Source organism: Oryctolagus cuniculus, chromosome 13 (assembly GCF_051225735.1).
Source record: "Oryctolagus cuniculus isolate XC-2025 breed Fujian yellow rabbit chromosome 13, ASM5122573v1, whole genome shotgun sequence".
NCBI classification, from domain to species: Eukaryota; Metazoa; Chordata; class Mammalia; order Lagomorpha; family Leporidae; genus Oryctolagus; species Oryctolagus cuniculus.
Window position 1 is genome coordinate 57,216,970 of NC_142879.1, and position 23,272 is coordinate 57,240,241.

The window sequence follows — 23,272 nt, forward strand, 5'->3', positions numbered from 1 at the left end:
CGGCTGACAAAGCTCCTTGGCTTCGGATCAGTGCAATGTGCCGGCCGCGGCAGCCACTGGAGGGTGAACCAACGGTAAAGGAAGACATTTCTCTCTGTCTCTGTCTCTCTCTCTCTCTCTGTCCACTCTGCCTGTCAAAAAACAAAACAAAACAAAAAAAAACAAAAAAACAAAAAAAAAACCAACCAAGATGGTGCTTGGTTTATTCCTTGTGGCCACGGCGGCCATTGGAGGGTGAACCAACGGCAAAAGGAAGACCTTTCTTTTTTCTCTCTGTCTCTGTCCACTCTGCCTGTCAAAAAAAAAAAAAAAAAAAAAAAAAAAAAAAAAAAAAAAAAAGAATCAAATGCTATCTGAGTATAAAGTTTGTTTCTCCCATCTGAGGATCATTCTGCTGAGTTTTGGATATCATGAAGGTAGAGAAACTCAAATATTCCTGGGAAGTCTCCATATTTAAGTCAGTTCTGATGTCTTTCACATTCTGTCTTATTCTGCAATCTCCCTATTCCACCCTCTAAAGCTAAAATAGTAAGCTCAGCACTTGGCACCCAGTTAGTATTCAACAGTCATGGAGTGAATTAATGCCACATGGAATATTTGGTTATCTTACCATTCCTATGATGTTCCTTTATGTGACTACACCATGACTCAATCTGAGGGGAAGACATGTGTCTCATTCTGTAAGTGATTCCATCCCAAGATAAAAAAGCCAGCTGGGGTATTTAATTAGTCTATTTCTAAAAATTCAAAAGAAGGAAAGACACTAAAAATACAGAGCTATAAATAAAATCCACAATAGCAATTCTCCTGGATAGGAAACTGATAATGGCAAGACCAGTTGCATAAAAACACAGAGTCCAAGCAAAGGAGTGTGCTAGGGGCACTAAGGGCTGATATGCACAGTTAAGTCAAAATTGACCTGAAGAATAAATAGTTCTTACAAAAATACCTAAACATTTTCTATGTGGGTGGCAACTCATCCGTCTATACCTGTTAATTATCTGTTTAAAAATCATTGACAGAGTTAATAGTTAGCCATCAACTTAATAAATCCACAAATTGCTACTTCAGTTTTCTGATCATTTTTATGCTATGAGAAAAGAGATAGAAAGATGGCCTAAGGATCAAAGCTCCAAATCCCAGTCCCTTCCATTTGTACTCCCAGATGTTCAGAAAACATTATATCCCTCTGATCCTTACCTACCATTAATGAAAGCAACACTGAATTTGCTTAAGATACAGAAAGGAAGGGTCACTAAATTTTCTAAAGGCATCTCGATGAAAAGTTAAACCAAAAGTAGCGAACAAGAAGAAAACAAAAAACTCTGGAAATAAACACATAGATGAAGATAATTTTTATATGACCTTTTCAAAAAGTATAAGCAGAAACAGGTCATCTGTAATGCTGGTGATAGACTCACACCATGTAGTATCCCACAGTAATAGGGACTTGGAATACGCAGTTAAAAGCCTGGTGAGATGCTTAAGCCAACAGCTCCCATCTTAAAGAGAATGCATGGTGCTAGTGAGAGGAGAGAAAAACCACTTTCAGGTAATCAGCTGTGAGGAAATCACCTTTCTACCAACAGAATTGAGTAAAACTGGTTTAAAAAAGAAAAAAAACATTTGAAACTCTCAGCAGAATCTCACACTTCAACTTTACCAGTAAATCACTCATCTATTAAGTTTTCTCAAGCATGAGTCACGGACCCACATCCCTTATGTCCAGGCTCACAAAGTAATTTTGCACCAAAAGCAGTCTCCTAGGGGAGATAGCAGGGAATTTACACATGGCATAAAGAGATGTGATTAATCTAAGGCATTAAAAAACTATAAGGATTTAAAAAGAAAACATGTGAATAATCAGGAGTGACTAATAAATAAATTACTAAACTTCTTCCGTGGGATTCTTCCCACCAAACCAACTTTGACACTGGGGGGGGGGTGGTGCAGAACTGAGATGTATCCTTATTCTCAGAAACATCCGTCCACTTCTACCACCTCAACACAGGAAAAGCTTAGGCTAACATCCTTCACTGATAAAGATTACACAATTAACAAATCAAAAGCTTATCTAAAAAGGAAAAGACTTTTAAAAGAAAATCAGATGAGTATCATAGCCATTTTAATGTCTTCTCAGCTGGATATCTTGGCCTATAAATCCCTCTATTCAATTATACAAGGATGATGTCAGGCTCTGTCTCTCAGGGTGTGTTGTGAAGACATCCCAGGACAGAAATGAAGACTCTTGATTTATTGCAACATCCCAGGCTTCATCCTTTTCCCCTTTTATCACTTGAACTGGAAGCTAACAGCCAACTCTAACACAGAGGCAGTAAAGAGAATAATCTGAGCTTATAGTTTGCTAAAGCATGGCTGAAGAAATAATGACTATAAAGGGAATAATAAAACCCTAGCATCCTCAAGAGGACCACAGTGAATACAAGAAGTTATCCTCATCTGATTAAACATGGTTTTCTAACTAAATAACCTTGGGGAGCTTGATACACACATTTTCTTTTTTGGTGCCTACAGGAAGTCTTTAATGCATTTCTTGAAGCAGAAGTCATGTGATTATTGTCCAACATCATAGTTATGGCAAGCATGACATATGTCTCTTCGTAGTAAAAAGAAAAACATGCATACTCAGACTGGGTTTGGGCTTAAAGAGACACAAATTGGCATCTTCACGTATAATGCTCAGGAGCACTCACCCATGCTGGGCCTGTTTCCCTTTCTTCTACACTGGGTTTTCCCTTTTCTGGAAGATCTCTACACCCTTGATCTCTTCTCCGACAGAAGATCTGCCCAGTGTGTAAAATTTCTCTGGCCCTTCTCACCTTTTTCTCCTCTTTTCAGGGGTCATCGGGAAGAAGGTAAGAATCATGGCGAGGGTAGGGGGGATGAGTGTCACCTGGGGAGGTTGTTAATGCAAAAAAATTAAATAATTTGTCCAAATTTTCTGCCTTTTTTCTTTCCACTCTTCCCCACCCTAGAAAAAAACAGTTAATACTATAGGATAATGGAAAGTCTAACTGGGATGGGTGAAAAGGAATGAACTGATTATTGTGGCGACCCATGAGTTAAAAATAACTTACCAATAAAAGGATCTGGGGAAATGAATTCACACCCTGCAGCATTCTATTCATGCCCACAACCCTTCGATCCATCTGAAGGCTGATTCATGTAACCCCTGGACTTCGTGAAATATATGGAGTGTTGTTACCAGTGGGTGTCACCAATAGCTGTGATTAACCCATTTCCAAAGTTTCTAGATCAGTAGAATGGCCCGCTTGGGTTGTCATGGTGGGGAGGAGATCAATGTGCAAGGTTTGAGAAGATATTCCTTTTGCCACTGATTACTGTTTTTTTAATGACTACACAGAAAGAAGAGGGACAAATCCTCTGGTATTTTCCCTGCTTAGTAATGGAATTGGTCCTATTCCTTGTAAAATTACTTTATTAAGTTTATCATAATAAATATTTTCAATGTCAACTTTCCTCTGAATTTTAGCATGAGTCTTTATAACAATATATATATTATTATTTCCAAATGATTTCTGGGAGTTAAATAAAAATGATAATTTTAGCAAGAAGTATAGTTTTACATGCTTTGACAAGGAAACTTGAAAGGAAGAAACAGCCATACATAGTAATTTTTTAATAAGATGAGTTGATTAAGTGCCTGGGGAAGTTAATGAGTGAAAAGAAGAAGAACAATACATAAATCACTGGAAATTTGCAACAGCTTAGATTTTAAAAATACATATTGGTGCATGTAAACACACAGAAAAAAAAATAAAATAAGTATACAAGCAAAAGAGCAAGACCTTAGTAAGGTGAGTAGGACAGACAGTGATGACAGCAACAGATTCAATATAATCCTGGGTGGTCCAGTGGGGAAAAAATGTTCAAAGAAAAGAATGGGATCGTTATTAAACTATTAAGAGAAAGGAATGACATCTTTATTAAACTATTAAGAGAAGGGAATGGCATCATTATTAAAACAGGGCAGTGAAATATGTGAAGTCACATTAGTAACCTCAAGTATAGCAAACAGGACTTATTAAGCTGGATTAAGAAAAAAGATGTCAAACAAATGACTATTTGGTATGAGTCATGCATACCAAATAGTCTTAGAATTTGCATGCAATATGAGTTGCTGTGCATGAAATTGTATCTTAACATGAGATATTGAAGAAAGTATAAATTTTGAACAATCTGAAATTGTAAGTGTAATGAAGAAAACTGTGCTTATACCCCTCAGAAACATTAGAAATGGAAATGGCCTAGTTTTTTTAAGGTTTATAAGGGCATAAAGATATATTTTAAACAGGTTTTTAACTCCATAGTGTTGTCTGATGTCAAATGGGAAGGAAAAATGAACAAATGGAAAAGATTCATTAACATAAATGTTAAGATCCTTGTGGTAAAGACAGGATATACGTAATAATATTTCCTGTAAAAAATCACTGAAGAAAACATATGGAACATGTTATCAGGAGAGAAAACAAAAATGAGGATAAATGAGCTTAAGAAGTACCTAAAAATGTTTTGGGGAACAGGCGAATTTTTAAAAGGGAGAATCTCAGAGGGATGATAAATATCTTACTAATGTGACAAGAGGACTTAGTCCTAACCAGTGCTGGTGGTTCATGAAGATATTTGTTCAATAACATAACACCAAGGTGATCACCTCACATAAGTACTTTATACTGTTTAGGTGGACAGTCTCTCAACACAGTGAATCTTGGGTCTGGCGTTGTGGTGCAGTGGGTTAAGCCACTGCCTGTGATGCTTACATCCCATATAATAGCACCAGTTCATGTCCTGACTGCTCCACTTCTGATCCAGGTTTCAGCTGTGCTTGGGCACCTACCACCTACATAGGAAATCATGATGGAGTGCCAGGCTCCTGGCTTTTGTGGCCATTTTGGGAGTGAACCAGTGGATGTAAGATTCTCTCTCTCTCTCTCTGCCTTTTAATAAATCTTTTTTTTTTTTAATGTCAAATCTTAAGTTTGAAGATGCAAGCTGCCAAATCAGCTCAAAACTTAATTACTATTTCAAGTCATCATTGTAATTACTCCAAGCTCCCCAGATATTACTCTGGATCAATGACTTGGGGGTCTCAATCTCTATGCCTTCATCTCCTCTCAGAAGCTGTGTTTTTTCCTTCTAAATAAATAGATTCTTGGGTGTACATTGTGATGTAGCAGGTTAGGCCACCAATGGGGACACCACATCCCACATCGGAGTGCCTGGGATTGCCTTCTCCTCTGCTACCAATCCAGCTTCCTGCTAAAGGGCACCTTGAGAGACAGCAGATGCTGTCTTGAGTCCCTGGTACCAGTGGAAGGTGCAAATTGAGTTTCTAGCTCTACTGACTTCAGCTGGGCCATCCTTGGATATTGCAGGCATTTTGGATGTGAACCTCTCTATGCATGTCTCTCTCTCTGACACTTGGCATTTCAAAAAAAATAAAAATACATAAACTTAATGTATATTATTCTAATTTACCTAATACTGTAATTCACTTTTAAACTATGTATTTTACATTAACACTTGTTTCCTTCTGGTTTAATTTCTGTCACTAAACTACTGAATAAACTGAAACCACTTTGCCATTTGATTATCTCATCTACATTTTGTAATGATCAGATTTTGAATATAACCAAGTTTTGTTCATACTTGTTAGAAAAATGGGGAAATGTAATTCTATTCATTTTAAAGGGAAAATTTTTGTTTGGGTTTATATTTGGCTGTGCTACATTATTTTTGGAAGGTTTAATATAAAATGAAAAGAAACAATTGAGTGAGAGGGTTTTGTTTGGTTTCCTTGCTTTTGGAAGACCTCTGTACCTGCTTCGTGTGTGGCAGTATTCAAAAGGAAGCTGGCATTGCTATAATAAAGTTTTCACTTACAGTAAAGCAGCCAAGTCAGTCTGGCATCACCAGGGCAATACTGCAGCTGAACTTTCAAAACAAAACAAGTTACTCTGTCTTTCCTTGCAAGTTCAAAGGCAGGAGATCAGCTCAAAGCCAGTTCTTTATGGAGCCTTGTGCCAACCTAAGCCATAAAAGAAAGGCTGATAATTTAAAAAGCACTCAGCTTCAAGTGAATCTCAACTCAATCTACACTTTCTAATGGTGCTTGAGGAACGCGCATTTTTTTTTTTTTTTGGCACTAGAAAAGAAGCAGGAGAAATTCCAGTTATGAAAAGTTTTATTTGTAATGGTAATTGATTTAAATATATAACACTTAAGTAAAATGGGGCCAGAAGTATATAGAAAAATAGTAAAAGAAACAAATGTAGTCATTTTATACTATACTTAGGGCTGAGAAACTAGTGACCTATTTATCTTTAAGTGAATAATAACATTATTAGAATCCATGTGGAGAAATACACAAAACTAAATATAAAGATTGCCATTTGGATCACTTAAAGGAAAACTTGGTCTACATTCCTGCTAGTACACATCTCATAATGATTTTATGGCTATCTGGAAAAACTGAACAAAACATGCCTATATACTTTCGCAAAACGTTAGCTCAAAGTCAGTGATTTCTGATCTCATTTCAATTTCATTTACACTACTCTCATTTCCTTTCCTATAAACTCTTGGAGAGTTTCTTAAAATATATTTTCTAAAATCTGCTATTTTTATGAGAGTTTTCTGACCTTAATTAAAGTTTGTCAACCATAGAAGGATAACATAGGCTTTTCATTCACTTTGGAATCCTGGCACAACACTATACGAAAAAATTCAACGTAAGCACCAAACTTTTTTCTGTTTTCCCCTGTGCTTTGAAGCTCAAAACACACACATAGAACACGGGTGCTATAAATAGCAGCAAATTAAGTCTTGAATCCTCCAGAGAGGAATTATGAACTGTCTCTAAGAAGTCAACCTTTTCCGGTCTTCACTCCATATATGGGGGTAAAGGACAAGTGATGCTGATTCCTAAGAGAGAGTCAACACCATACATCACTGTACCTGTGAGAAGGGGGAGATAGGAGGGGAGGGAGGGAAAGGTGGTGGTGGGGAGAGCAAGCCAGAGGGAGAGGTGTGAAACTGGGAGATGGGGACAGCATAAAAGTGAGCTCAGAAAAAGAAAGAATAAGAAAGGAAAGAGGAGAGGGGGTGGGAGTGTGGGTGGGAAGGAGGATAGGTTGGGAAGTACCACTATGTTCCTAAATCTGTATATATGAAATACATGAAATTGTTCACCTTACGTAAACAAAAAATTGTTTAAAAAAAAAGTGAGCTGAAGAGAACATGAGCCAATTTTAATTTACACATTTAAATTTGAAATCAATAATGCAAACCTCTCTTTTTTCAATATGTAAATTAAAAATACACAAGTTCTTAGATTTTGTTTTCAATTCTCTTTCCTATATGAGAACTTGAGGGAAGAAAGAAACTTTAAACTTTTCATCAAAACGGCAACAAACCAGTTTATATTCCAATGTTAAACCAAGGGAGGAGGTAACCTTCATAAACACAGCAAACTTATCCTCTGGGGGATTCTGTTGATTGTGGCCAACAGTATATACTGGAAGGCAATAAGGGTTTCCTAAAAAGGTTTTAATATTCCCAAGGCCCATGTACCTTTAAAAAAAAGGCACAGTCCATATATCTTTAGTCTCTTCATCAAAAGCAAAAAGAAAAGGTATAAATTTCTCCTCCAAGGGTTAATGGACTCTTGCCTGTAAAATAATATTGTTCCTTAAGTTAAAAGCAGCTTATACTTTTGACCACATATATTTTTGGGGGCAGATGGAAGTTTATCTTAAAGTTTTTTCAAGCTCGAAAAATACCCAATTATAATCTGACATCATGATTATTCTTTGGGGAACTAGAACTACCAGAATAACATTTACCTTCTCTTATGAAAAAGTAGATATTTATATGCATCCAAGCTAAGGCTTGGAATTATTATTGAAATTTGAAAGGCTTCCATTATTTTTACACACCCACAAGCAGTGTTTGAGTGTTTCAACTTTTCCACATCTTCATCATACCAGTTATCATCTTTCTTTTTGACAATGGCTATGTAGTAAATGTTAGGAGATGTCATGTTGCAGTTTTGATTTTTAATTCCCTAATGCTAATAATGTTGAGTATCATTTCTTGTGCCTATGGACACTGATATATCTTCTTTACAAAAATGTCCATTCAAGTCCTTTGTACATTTTTTAATCAGGTTGTTTTATTATTGTTATGTTGAGGAGCTCTTCATAGAGTCAGGATACTATTCACTTAATTGATGATGTACAAATATTTTATCTTATTTTATTAGCTGCCTTTATTTTTTGACAGTATTGTTTACAGGAAATAAATTATTTTTTTTTAGAAATTAGTTTTTTCTATTAGTTACTTCTGTGTCTGCCTTACTTCATTCAAACTGATGTTCTCTAGTTGCATCTATTTTGCTACAGATAGAGAATTTCATTCTTTTTTGTAGCTGAATAATATTCCATTGTGTATATATACCACATTTTCTTTATCCATTTATCTGATGATGGACACCTTAGTTGGTTCCAAATTTTGGCTATTGTGAACAGTGCTGCTCTAAACATGGTGGTGCAGGTATCTCGCTGGTATGCTGTACTCAAGTCTTTTGGGTATAGTCTATTTCTACTTTTTTAAGAATTCTCCACACTGTTTTTCACAATGACTGCACTAATTTACATTTCTACAAACAGTGTGTAAGTGTTTCCTTTCTCCTCATCTTTGCCAGCATTTGTTACTCTCTGGGTTTTGAATTTAAGCCATTTGGACAGGGGTGAGGTGATATCTCATTGTGGTTTTAATTCGCATTTCCATGATGGCTACTGATGTTGAAAATTTTTCATACATTTGTTGGCCATTTTTATTTCTTCTTCTTTTGAGAACTGTCTATTGAGGTCCTTTTCCCATTTTTTTTTTTTTTTTAACAGGCAGAGTGGACAGTGAGAGAGAGAGAGAGAGAGAGAAAGGTCTTCCTTTGCCGTTGGTTCACCCTCCAATGGCTGCCGCGGCCGGCGCACCGCGCTGATCCCAAGCCAGGAGCCAGGTGCTTATCCTGGTCTCCCCTGAGGTACAGGGCCCAAGCACTTGGGCCATCCTCCAATGCACTCCCTGGCCACAGCAGAGAATTGGACTGGAAGAGGGGCAACCAGGACAGAATCTGGCGCCCTGACCGGGACTAGAACCCAGTGTGCCAACACCACTAGGCAGGGAGGATTAGCCTATTGAGCCACGGTGCCGGCCCTTTGCCCATTTCTTAACTGGACTGATTCTGATTGATTTTTCAGTTGCTGATATATTTGGAATATTAACCATTTGTCATATAGGTAGGTTGCAATTTTTCCCCCATTCTGTTGGAAATCTTTCTCTATTGATCATTTCCTTTGCTGTGAAAAATATTCTGAGTTTCATATAATCTCATTTGTTAAGTTTTGATTTTGTTGCCTATGCTTTGGGGATCTTGTCCAAGAAGTAATCTGCTATGCCAATGTCTTGGGAGTGTTTCCCTACATTTTTTTCCAGCAATTTCATACTCTTAAGTCTTAAATTTAGGAAAGATATTTCATGTTCATGGGTTGGAAGAATAAATCTCATTAAAATGTCTATACTACCTAAATGAATCTTCAGAATCAATGAAATCCCTATCAAAATAAGAATGACATTCTTTACAGAACTGCAAAAAAATCCTAAATTTCATATGAAATTACGAAAGACTTAGAATAGCTAAAGTGATCCTGAGCAAAAAAAAATAATAAATAAAAAATCAATCTGGAGGCATCAAAACACCTGACTTCAAAGCATATTATAAAGCTATAATAATTAAAACAGCATGGTAAGGGCATAAATACCAATATGTAGACCAATGGAATGAAATGAAGAGATCAGAAATTGATCCACATACATACAGCCAACTGATTTTTTATAAAAGTGCTCAAACCATAGAGTGGAATAAGGATAATCTCTTTATAAACAGTGCTGGCAAAACTGGAGAAATAATGAATAATGAATAAATGAAATTCGATCCATACCTCTCACTATATACAAAAATCAACTCAAGACAGATAAAAAAAAAACCTAAATTAATTTTATTTTTAAAAAATTAAGGTTTTTTTTTTTTTGACTGAGATAACTTCAAAAGGGTCATGGAAAATGTAATTAAAGGTCTATTTTGCAGTGGCCAGCACTCTGTTCCACTTCGGATCCAGCTCCCCGGTAATGCGCCTGGGAAAGCAGTAGAAGATGGCCCAAGTGCTTGGGCCCCTGCTCCCATATGGGAGACCCAGAAGAAGCTCCTGGCTCCTCTGGTTTCAGACTGGCCCAACTCTGGCTGTTTTGGCCATCTGGGGAGTGAACCAGTGGACAGAAAATCTGTCTGTCTGTCTGTCTCTCTTTCTCTCTGTAACCCTGTGTTTCAAATAAAATAAACAAATCTTTGTTTTTTTAAAAAAGGGTCTAGTTTGCAGCAAAACAATTTTTGAAATCCATGTATAGTTTTTTCATAATATGCATTTTCCATGAACTTCTTGAAAAGCCCTTATCTGTGCTTTTGAGTCCTATCCGAGAAACCAGTACCTAGTCCATGGTAATATTTACTCTTATGCTTTCTTCTGAGCATAATAGCTTTATCTCTTATATTTAAGTTTATATTTTTATGAGTTTTGTTAATGGTATGAGGTAGAGATTCAACTCCATTCTTTTCTATGTGAATATTCAGCTGTCTCAAGGTCATTAAAAAAAAAACAAAAAAACTATTCTTTCACTTTTGAAATATCTTGTTACCATTGTTAACAAAAATGTATATAGGTCAGTGCCAAGGCTCACTAGGCTAATCCTCTGCCTGCGGCACTGGCATCCTGCATTCTAGTCCCGGTTGGGGTGCCAGATTCTGTCCTGGTTGCTCCTCTTCCAGTCCAGCTCTCTGCTGTGGCCTGGGAAGGCAGTCGAGGATGGCCCAAGTGCTTTGGCCCTGCACCCACATGGGAGACCAGGAGGAAGCACCTGGCTCCTGGCGCTGGATAGGCACAGCACACCAGCCATAGCAGTCATTTGGGGGGTGAACCAACGGAAAAGGAAGACCTTTCTCTCTGTCTCTCTCACTGTCTAACTCTGCCTGTCAAAAAAAATGCATATAATAAATGTAAGGATTTATTTCTAACCTCTTAAACTATTCCACTGACCAAGATGTATCTTTATATGCCAGTACCACTACTGTGTTAATTATCTTTGAATCTAAGATGTGTCTTTGATAACAGTATAAATTTGAAATTTTCTATAGACCATCTGGCCATGTCTTTCTTTGGAGTAAATTAATGCATACACACTTCATGTTATTATTGTTATGGCTAAATTTAGTTATCTGCCATTTTGTATTGTTTTCTATTAGTCTCTCTTTTACCTTTTTATTCCTCTTTTATTGTTTTTTTTTTCTTTGTATTAGATCTTAACCGAATTAAGTAGACACTGAATTCCTTTACTGATTTTATGTTTGAGTTTTGTTAGTGGTTGCTCTAGGGTTTACAATTTAAGAGGATATTTCAAAATTTAAAATCTATGCAGAGTTTTTGCATAATACATTTAGGACACATTTTTCAGGAACTTTTTGAAGACTCATCACATGCATGATATTTTGCACTAAAATTATTTTTTTTTAAAAAAAAGGACTTATTTATCTACTTGAAATACAGAATTACAGGGAGAAAGAGAGAGAGAGAGAGAAAAATCTTCCATCTACTGGTTCACTCCCCAAATGGCCACAAGGGTCAGAGCTGGGCCAATCTGAAGCCAAGAGCTTCTTCTGGGTCTCCTACATGGGTACAGGGGCCCAAGTGCTTGAATCATTTTCTGCTGCTTTCTCAGATGCATTAGCAGGGAGCTAGATGGGAAGTGGAGCATCTAGGACTCAAACAGATACCCATATGGGATTCTGGAGCAGCAATCAGTAGCCTTATCCACCCTGCCACTGTCCCAGCCCCAGTAAAATACTTTTAATTTAATTTTCCATGAATCTCTTGAAATATGCTCATATAGGTTCTGAATTACCCTTTTTTTTTCATTTTTTCCTGTAGATTTGAATTATATCTGGTGTCATTCCCTCACTCCAATACAGTTTTTCCCCCTCTCATCTCCTTTGTGCTATTACCAAACATATTATATTCCTATATGTTACAGGCCCAACAATATGCATACCACTTTGTAGAGTTGTTTTTAAAGGCAGTCAAGAAAAAAATGGGAAGAACCATATATTTTTGTATAAATAAAAATTGTTTATTAATGCTCTTTGTGTGACTTTGTGCTATTTCAGATTACTGCTTGTGTCATTTACTTTCAGTCTGAAGAACTTTCTGTAGTATTTGTTGAAAGGCTGGTCTGCTAGCAACAAGTTCTCTGAGATTTTGTATATATTAGAATGTCTTTATCACATCTTCATTTTTAGAAAATTGTTTTGGCTAGATTTAAAATTCTTGGTTGATAGTTTTTACTTTCAGCCTTTTTTTTTTTTTTTTTTTTTGGACAGGCAGAGTGGATAGTGAGAGAGAGACAGAGAGAAAGGTCTTCCTCTACTGTTGGTTCACCCTGCAATGGCCACTGCGGCCGGCACGCTGTGCTGATCCCAAGCCGGGAGCCAGGTGCTTCTCCTGGTCTCCCATGCAGGTGCAGGGCCCAAGCACTTGGGCCATCCTCGACTGCCTTCCTGGGCCACAGCAGAGAGCTGGACTGGAAGAGGGGCAACTGGGACAGAATCCGGCGCCCTGACTGGGACTATAACCCGGTGTGCCAGCACCACAGGTGGAGAATTAGCCTATTGAGCTGATACACTGGCTACTTTCAGTCTCTTGAATATGCCATCCCACTGCCTTCTGGTCTCCATAGTTTGGGTAAGGCAGCTTAAAATTTTGAGGCTCTCTTGTATGTGATGAGTTGTTTTACTCTCACTGCTTTCAAGGCTTTAAATTTTCTTTCAACAATTTGATTGCCATATATTGGGGTATAGATCTCTATGCTTTATCTACGTGTAGCTCATTAAACTTTGCGATTGTGTGTGTTATTTTTCATAGACTTGGGAGTTTTCCACCATTATATCTTCAAATATTGTTTCTGCCCTTTTCTCTCTTTTCCTCATGATACTTTTCACATGTACTGGTCACTTAATGGTGCCTCACATTTTTATGAGACTATGTCACAGTTTTCATTCTTTCTTCTCTGTGTTCTTCAAATTATATAGTCTCTACCTTCAAGTTTGCTCTTTCTTCTGCCACCACAAATTATTAAATGATCTAGTGATTTTTTTTTCATGCTGGTGACTGTTTACTCCAGAATTTTTAATTTTCTCTTTATTGGTGTTCCTTACTAGATGAAACACTATCATCATACCTCTTTTCATAGTTTCCTTGAGTCCTCTGAAGATATCTACAATGGATGGTTTGAAGTCTTTTCTGTTGTTTAAGCCTAATTTCTAGGCTTCTTCAAATGATGTTTCTTTTGCCTGTTTTCCTGGTTATGGACTACACTTTCTTGTTTCTTTGCATGTCTCATAAAATTGTTACTGAAAACTGGTTATTTCAGATAATAATTTGTAACAACCCTATATGCTGATTATCCCTTCCCTTTCATACAGGCTGTTGTTTTTGGTGCTTATTTAATGAAGTGGCTTAGCAAGACTGGTTCAGTAAAACCTAGTTCTAACACACCGTGTAGTCTGATGTTCCTGCACACATTTCACCCAACTGTTTATCTTTTAGCATGGCTTTCTAAAGGTCTACTCAGAGATCATAATCACAGAGGGTGCTTAAGTCTCCCAAACCACTTAAGAGTTTTAACTTACTTACCCATTGCATGTGGTGGAGTGGGGCAGAGTGTCTTGGAAGCTACTATCACAATTGAGGAAGTTTATAGAAACACACATACATGCACACACACACACACACACACATTCAGGACTAGTAGCTTGGCTTTTCCCCCTCTAATTGCTCCTGAGAGGGTACAACCTTGGGTATTCACAGAGCTTCCAGACTGCCAGGGATGACTGGGGTATTATTTTTAATCCTGGCTTCCTAGAAGTTGACCCTGGGTCAGAGTAGCTTATTGCTCAGTCAGTCTGGACAGAAGTATGTTTAAGACTCATGTCAGTGAAGCTTCCACTGGTTTTGATGAGTCTGCGCGAGGCTTGAGAATGCTTTCAAGTGTGCCCCATGCTGTGCTGTGACTGCCCCTGAGAGGGTGCAGCTTGGTACATGTGCATAGCCTCCCCAACTCCAAGAATTGCCCGTGCTCCATAGAGGGCCTGTCTCAGCATTTCATTTTGATTCCTGATTCTCCCTGGAATAGAGCTTCTGCAAGAGGGTACTGGGGAAATGACAAATGTTAATATCCTGCTTCTCCCAGGATGGAACCAATGCCATTGACAGAGCTGTGGAGAGAGGGAGCTCCTGTCTTCTTGGCAGTAAATCCCTGGGTGAGAGCAGAATTGAAGATGACTGGTGATATAACAGGTCATACCCCAAATGTCACAAAATCACACTGTTCTTACTGAATTTTAGATTTTCTGGAATGACTGCTTCTCCATATACCACATGCCCTTAGGACAATTCCTAGAGATCTTATATATTTTTTAAATAATAAAAAATTATAAAAATATAATTTTCACTAGTTAAATTATGGTTTTGCTAGGGAGAGGACCCATCAAGTTCCTCACACTGTCTGTCTAGAAAATATAGCTAAACAACTCTTTAAAGTCATATTTCAGGAGCAGGCATTTAGCCTAGCAGTTAACACACCTGCATCCCACAGTAGAATATCTAGATTCAGTTCCTAACTCCTGACTTCAGCTACCAGCCAATGTGGATCCTAAGAGGAAGCAGTAGTGGCTTAAGTAATTGGGTTCCTGCAGCCCATAGGGGCAACCTGCGTAGCATTCCTGCCTCTAGGCTTCAGACCCCCATTGAAGACAGTTGGCAGGTGAACTAATGGGTAAAAGCTCTGACAGACTGCCTCTGTCACTGTCTCTCTCAAATAAAATTTTTAAAAACAAAGTAATATCTTAGCGGCATATCAGACCATTAATTTTTCTTTTAAACCTTAAACTTGTATCTTCAAATTATCAGAACCACTTTCAGCTTATATCACACTCAGTTGGACTGGGAAAAATCTGATCTATGTCACCAGCACCCCTGCCCACAGGCCAGAAGTATGAGCTGTAACTACGTATATCAAAAAAGAATAAAATGCCTTTGCTTTGGAGTTACCTAAAATTCTATTGCTATCTGTGGTAAAGAAACATACATTCTGGCCAGTGCCACAGCTCACTAGGCTAATCCTCCGCCTGCGGCGCCGGCACCCTGGGGTTCTAGTTACCGTTGGGGTGCTGGATTCTGTCCCGGTTGTTCCTCTTCCAGTCCAGCTCTCTGCTGTGGCCCGGGAAGGCAGGGGAGGATGGCCAAGTGCTTGGGCCCTGCACCTGCATGGGAGACCAGGAGGAAGACCTGGCTCCTGGCTTCGGATCAGCACAGCGCGCCAAGCATGGCGGCCATTTGGGGAGTGAACCAACGGTAGAGGAAGACCTTTCTCTCTCTCTCTCTCTCTCTCTCTCTAACTCTGCCTGTAAAAAAAAAAAAAAAAAAAAAAAAGAAACATACATTCTGCTGTTTAATACTATGCCACCAAGACATCTTACAATTACAATTCAATTCTCACACTTATTTCTAAGATGGCAAACCTGAAAACTTCCAGAGGATAAGAAAGGAAATATGTTCAGCTAGAGGAAATGAATATAAATTATCTACATGCACATTCCTGAAGCTCTCCAACAGGAGTACACAGAAGCCTGCTATGATATTGACTGATTTACTGTGGTTTTAAATAAACTTCAAGGAAATCGTTGCTCATGGTGCTATTCTCAAAAAGTCACCCCTAATCCTATCTATATATCTCCACCAAATAAATTCTTCATAGCCCACTTCAAACTGCATCTCCTCCACCTAGCCTGTATCCCAAGTCTAGCCTTCACCTTCTATTCAACTCTGACCACCCACGGTATTTACTGTCTTTAGTACATAGTGTGGAACCTGAAGAGTAATTGACGTATAGTCACTTCACTTACTCAATACTGCCTCTCTTGGGTTATTCCATGATAACTGCCAGGGATGTAAGAGAATCTCTGTGCCCTCTCTTACACATGGATAAATTCTGCTATCGTAATGTCAAAAAAGAACGCAACAGTGAAATTTAGCTTTTACTGTTCCACCAGCGAAATAAAAGAAAGCTTCCTTTCTTTAGTTTTTCAGGCTCTCTGTAGTAGCTACCGCCCTCTAAATTGGCACTATTAAGAAAATGCTCTCCTAGCATCTGCTCCAAATATGATTTATACTCTCTATCCAACCTTCTTTCAATTCCTGTAGATCATGATAAACAAAACATCCACCCATTAAAACTCAGTACCTCTTTCTTATACAGCTAGTCCAAGAGAATCTTAATATAATAATATAGGAATAAAAGTCCAAAAGAATTAATCCTCAGCATTATAATTCTATATGTTATCAAGGAACAATCAATCAAATTTCTCTAATATACAACCTGACAAGGTCAAGAATCATTAGTTTAATTATCCTTCTTTTCTATGATGCTGTTTTTTTTTTTTAAGCTGTTTACTTAAAAGTATTAAAACAATTTTTTGGCTGAAAGAAACTTTTAAAACAGAGGTTATTATTGTCGCATTCTTTCAATTGATTGGGTGTGCTCTATGAATAGTTATAGGAATAGCATCTTCAAAATATAATAAATCTTTCAACATCTAAAACAAATCCAGATTCCATAAAACCTATGTTTGTCTAATTATAGCTTTGTATTTTGATGTGGTTTTCTATGTAAATACATTTTTAAGGCTTGCAATTGGAATGTATTCTATTAAAAGCAGATGTTCAAAGTTAGAGTACCAAATGTTTATTATGTATCCCAAAACAAATCTAAATTGTCTTATTATAAGATATTTGGTTTTTCAGACATTTGAGGTCTTCAGTCTAAAAGACAAATATAACTGTTCAAATCAACCAAAACACACCTTTTCTTCCTACAATTCAAAGACCCCAACACAAAAATATAATACTTCTGCTAAGCAGACTATCATTCATCTTATCATCCTGTGAACACTGAAATCTCCAGCAGTCATTATAAAACATATTTTTAGAAATTTAAAAATTAATGTTTGTAATAAATAAAACTGAAACAAAAATCTACAGATAAAATACAAGCATGTAATCTTTTCTTCTTTTCTGTAGTAATCAATATTACACCACCAGGCAATATTTAAAGTTTAGCACATGCATTCCCCAAATTTCTCAACACTGCAGGAAAAAGCATTATAAGAGCAATCACAGCTCAGCTAAGAATAGTTAGAGCTAGTATAATCTGTACCTGATTTAGGAGCAGCTGACTAATGAATGCTTCTTTTCTCATCATTATTATGAATTTTACAACATTAAGAAAACTTTATTGGAAATTATCAAGCACAATAAAAAATGAAACAGGATACCAAATGTCTAATTCTTTATCATATTCGTCTGCACTAAATATGAATTCTAATGAATCAATCCTTTCATTACTTCTCCTTATAATAAGGAGGAGATTTCATTATTTTTCTAATCCTATTCCTAGAGGCTGAAGTCAACAAATATTTAACTAACACAAATAGTTTTTCTTTCCAACTCTTTGGGCAAAGCATTTTGAAATGATAAATGGGACAAGCCTCACAGAGGTTCAATTGTGTTATATTAAATGTTTATGCAAATGTCAGCTATGGATTTTAAACAATAACACGATTTCTTCTTATTCACTCTTGTTAACTTCAGTGTGCAAATTTACATTATGGGTAACATGTTCCTTTAACAGACATTTTAAGCATGATTAGACATTGCTTCCTCAAGGCATATTTTACCATGATGATTCTTTTTCTGTTATGGGGTGAATAAAAATTATCAGCTGACATTTGGTGTAGTTTCACCACAGTTGCTGTCTTTAGCCATTATATACACCACACAACAAATGACCCTTATTTTTAACTACTCACAGAAGTGTATATGTTTAAAGCTCACATCATTTAGATAAACTTCTATTTAGCTGGGCAAATGTCACATTTGGTGGTTTCACATCCATGTACTTGTCAAAATATTTTAGAATGTTAGAATATTTTTTTTCCTTAAGATATATTTTATTTATTTAAAAGGAAGAGTTAAGGGCAGGGGTCAGGAAAGGGGAAGAGAAAGAGAGAAAGAGAGAGAGAGGGAGGAAGAGAGAGAGAGAATATTCCTTCTTCTGGTTCACTTCCTAAATGGCTGCAACAGCTGGGTCTGAGCCAGTCTGAAGCCAAGAACTAGGAACTTCTTCTTGGTCTCCTACCTGGGTGAAGGGAGCCAAGTACCTGAACCATCCTCCGCTTTCCCAGGCACATCAGCAGGGATCTGGATCAGAAGCTGAGCAGCCAGGACTCAGACAGGAGCCCATATATGTCAGCACTGCAGGCAATGCAGTAGCTTTACCCACTATATCACAACACTGGCCTTGGAAAAGGTTTGAAAACTGGTTCCACATACATTTTTGTAAGTGCAATTACAGTCATTTAAATATTGAGCATACTTAGACAGGTATCTAGCACACAATAAGATGCCACTTGGGACACCGATATCTATACTGGGATGCCTGGCTTGGCTCCACTTTCAGCTTCTTGCTAATGTGTGGCCTGGGCTAGGAGGCTGCAGATGATAGCTTTGGGTCCTGCAACTCATGTGGGAAACTCAAATTGAATTCTCAGCTCCTCCACTTCTATCTGGGCCCTTTCCTGGGTATTGTGGACATTTGGGGAGTGAACCTACACGTGGAAGATATCCCTCTGTGTCTGGATGCCTTTCAAACAAAATAAAAATTACAAATTAAAAAATATATACTAAAATATAAAAACAAAAACAGTACAAATTCAAATTATTTTTATGGTCTAGTTATAAATAAAATACTGCACTTGCAATTCATATTTCACATTCATATTTATGACTTTTGAAGAACATAGGCTCTGATCAGATTTAAACTTGAGTTCCTCCCCTTACCAGCTTGGGAAAATTATTGATTTTCTCTATATCTCAATTTTCTGTTCTATGAGATAGGGATAATTTTGTCTATCTCCTAGAATATGAAGAATAAATGAACTATTTTAAGTGGTAAGAACAATAACTAACACATGGAAAATACATGGGACAATATGACTTGTGATTTCCATGATTATTATTGTTGTTGTTGTCATAATTAATACTATGTTTGCCAAAATTTATTTCCTTATGATCTCACTGCACACAGAATTAACCAGAAACTTTTTTGAGATACTCCTTATTATTGAAATCTTTCCAAAGTAAATTCTCACATTTTCTTGCTCATAAGCTCAGGATAAACTTTACCTTTTTTTATCACATAAGATCCTCAAATGGCTGAGAACCATTATCAATTTTTATAATCACTAAGTTATCCTGGAAATAGAGAGGAGATGGAACTAAATGTTTACTAGTTTTAGAGCATTCCTTAAAAATGGGCAAGTGTATTTGTGTGCTGATGTTTAAACATGGATGTCATATGAGACTGCTTTACCTATTATTTTCTTTATTCCTTAAGGGCTGCTACTGTTGTTTTAAGTTAGCAGGTTAACATATAATTCTAATTTATAAGTCTCACATGTATAAAGGTCACAAAAAACTATAAAACTATATTCCAATAAACTCTCATTCTAATCTTCCTTTGTGTAATACTTCAAGAGAAAGAGAGAGAGGTTACAGAAATTATCACAGAACAAATTAACATATATTTTCCATAAGAAAAATATAAAATGCTTGTCTCTAGTTCCTTAGTGGAAAAAGGCATTTAGAAAATACAAGATATTCATCATCACTACTGGTCTGGGTGTCCACAGAATAATCCTTTCTCCTGATGCCAAACGGCAATGTGCCCAGCAGAGGAATCCTCTGTTATCACACTGAAGACGTCTCTGCGTGACAGTAAAAACAGCCCAGGCAGCTCATTAAATACCAGCACATTCAACTACAGTCCTACTTTCAAGAGGAAGACAGATCACAGAGAAATTATTTGGCTATTTTTAAATATTTAAAGAAAAACAGAACTTCCAGCTTCCATTGTATATAAGAAGAATTGCTTGAAATACCTCCATAAACATATGCCACAGCATTAAAGCCTATTAATTTTACTGGAAATGAATCATGAGGTACCAAAATGTCTGCACATACGATTGGTATTCATTTCCCATAAAAAGTGGAACCATTTTCATGCATCCTAAAAAGATACTTTCGTTAACGAAATTCTGCATGTCTCAAGTAAATGGAATGTTGGATTTTTTATTCCAAACACAAGAAAATTAAATAAAATTAGGTTTCTGCAGTAATATTTCACTTTGCAACAGATTTTTCTCTAGCACACAGGAAAAAAATCCTTTTTTCCTTCCAAAAGCAAATTTCAGTACCAAGAGCCAAGCCAAGGAGTTGCTGGCTTATCAGGAGCCATGAGATTGTTCCACAAACCCTGTCTGAAACTCAGTCAACAGTAGCGTCACTATCAATAAGTGCAAATTACCACGTTGGCAAAGTCTCTTACCTACAGTTTATGAAACGTCTTAATGACAGAGTAGGGTGATTAGGCTGAGACGATACTCAACACATACACGCTGTTTAGAGGCCATCACGCCAACTCATTCGCAGTTTCAATGATTTAGACATATATCATATATTTCAGTAAGCTAAAATCTGAACATAACATCAACTAGAGGATGGAATCCTATAGTCACAAGCAACTTGTGAGAAAATTTCCTCATTTGTATTCCCTTATTTGGGATGTGGGGAGGGGGTTGTTTACTTTTTGGGTATTTCATCCCTGCACCAGAGACACTCTGTGCCATGTCTGTCTATTTGTCAAGTAATAGTTCTGTCTGCCTCGCTTTCCTCCGTGTCTTTACACCATATTCCTTGTGCAGACAGGTCTCCTGAGAGAAGACGACTCAGGGTCAGTGCACTATACACAAATATACCATGAAAAAGATGTTTAGAATATTTATCTCTGCCAGAGAAAATATAGTTTTCCATTTATTTACCTCTCTTCTCCTTAACCTCGGACTTAAAATTATGACATAAATTATTTTCTGGTTTTTAATCACTCCTGGGCAGAGTCAGATATTTATGTAGTATTCTGCCCTTAGGCAGCTGGTTTATTCCTTTCTCAAATACTTATTGGGAACTTACAATATCCCAGGTACTGCTCCATTTACTATAGTCACTGATCTAAGGATATCAGCTACCAGTTATAAAGCAATAAAGTAGTTTTGAAAAATTCAATTGTATTGGGTTTGGATCTCCATCATTCTGAGATGCATGCAATGCATGGCTGAGCCTGTCCCCTTTTTAACTATAGGTTCTAGGGGGCTAGCTGTCCTGTTTAAACTCATTCATTCCTGGTTGGACTTGGTAGGGTCCATCTCCTGGAACTTGTCTGCTCTGAAATAGCCATAGAAACAACACTGGGCCATGTGCCTAGTCAAAATTTCCAGGTCAGAGGCAAAAATTCAAGGAATGACCCTATTGATTGTCACACATTCAAGGAAATCAGGGCAGTAGAATACTGGGGATAAGGGCCTTGTTTCTCCATCCTTGCCTCTCAAGACTGACCTGTTGGCCTTTTCTTTGCCAGATTGCACCCTTACAACCACCCTGCAGAAGTCAAACAATGTGGTCACTCCTCGTTTCAGGGTAAAGGATGGACATCAATAGCAATTCCTCATACCTTGAGCTCATTATTGCGAGGTTTTACTGTACCTTCCTGAATGACACCTTTGAGAAATTTATAATATAGTTTTATATTCAGGCCCAGAGTATGTACAAATTAAGAAATGTTGCTTGGAAATGTTTTTCTCCAAAAGCACCATGCTTTTTCTGACTCAGGTGTCCCAGGTTAGATCAAAGAATCTAACAGGAAATGGAAATGGCAAAAATGGATACAAGGGTTTCTTCTGTATTTCAAAGACAGTATGACTGTTAGCTGGGTTCTAATAGCTTGTGCCTCCATTCTAATGCAATAAAATACAAACACATTATCAGTTATTAAGAATTATACTTTTGCTTTTTTTCATTCACTGTTTCTTCCACTCATATTAGCACCCAGATAGATTTATATCAAGTTGAAATTTATTTCAAGATAACTAATTCTACAAAGAAGCAATAGCTCAGATTTTTTAAAAAAGATGTATTAACAATTTACAAATGAAAGAGCATTAACACTTGATGGAGATGATTATTTATTATTCCATTTGGCCAGCCTAACTGAATCATACATTCTAAAATTCTAACCTTTGCTATCTCTGTAAGGTCTGTGGAAGTTTCTGTAGCCCATAAACTATTTCAAGCATTTTCTCTAATGAAACTTCACACTTATGCCAAAAACACTGTCCAAGTTCCAAAAGCACAAGAATACTTACTTGTTTAGCCTTTGTCTTTGAGATGGTGTCAGAAATAGGTTTCTTTCTCTCTTTTACAGCTGTTTTAGAAAATAATTCCTCAAATTCATGACAGTCTATGGATGGCTCTTCAATTTTTTCCCAAATAAGTGAAGGACTGGAATCTCTAAAGTTAAGCGAAACAATAATGAAAGGGCCTTCAAGTCAAACTACGTATCATGGTAAGCATATACTACATATCAAAGTGAGCACAAACAGAATGGAAGAAGGAAAGGAGGGGAAGGAACAGGCCAAAGGAAGATAGGGAAGGAAATGGGAAAGAGAAAAGGAGGAAAGAACATTTTATTTTGTCAACATGATGAGAAAATTAAAATACTATCCATATAGAATGACAGGAATAATTTCTAGGAATCTCAGTTATTAAGCCACTCATTGTCCAAGAACATACAAGGAAAACCCCTCTTGGTATGGGTTAAGATGACAAGAAATTCTTGGTATCTCTTATATACCTAGGCTCATCAGTCTTGTAGATTAATCAAAGATTTAAAAATGTAAGTTTCCAAGACTGTATCTTCTCTCTCCACATGGCATTCCATCATCCCACTATTATTTAGCTTCTTAGTGACTACACTTTCACGTAGTACAACCCAAAAAGGATAAATATATTTTTAAAGTAGCAAAACAAAATACAGAAGAAAAAAATCTTCATAATATGGATCTAGAGAAATGAGTTTGGGACACAGTTTAAAATGGTTCATCATCACATATAAGTGA

At 37.0% G+C, this 23,272-nt stretch overlaps 1 protein-coding gene across 4 annotated transcripts in view; it reads right to left on the reverse strand.

Annotated features, from left to right (window-relative positions):
* LOC100356313 (formin-2) overlaps window positions 1-23,272 on the reverse strand; it is a 358,708-nt gene that overhangs the window by 219,961 nt on the left and 115,475 nt on the right. For 3 of the 4 annotated variants that reach the window (XM_089311640.1, XM_070055559.2, XM_008268219.5), the window contains exon 6: window positions 22,520-22,664. In XM_089311640.1, coding sequence (XP_089167766.1) covers window positions 22,520-22,664 — 145 coding nt within the window. Of the gene's footprint in view, window positions 1-19,873; window positions 20,030-22,519; window positions 22,665-23,272 lie in introns of those variants that run through there. The other variant, XM_089311639.1, reaches the window with a different exon arrangement.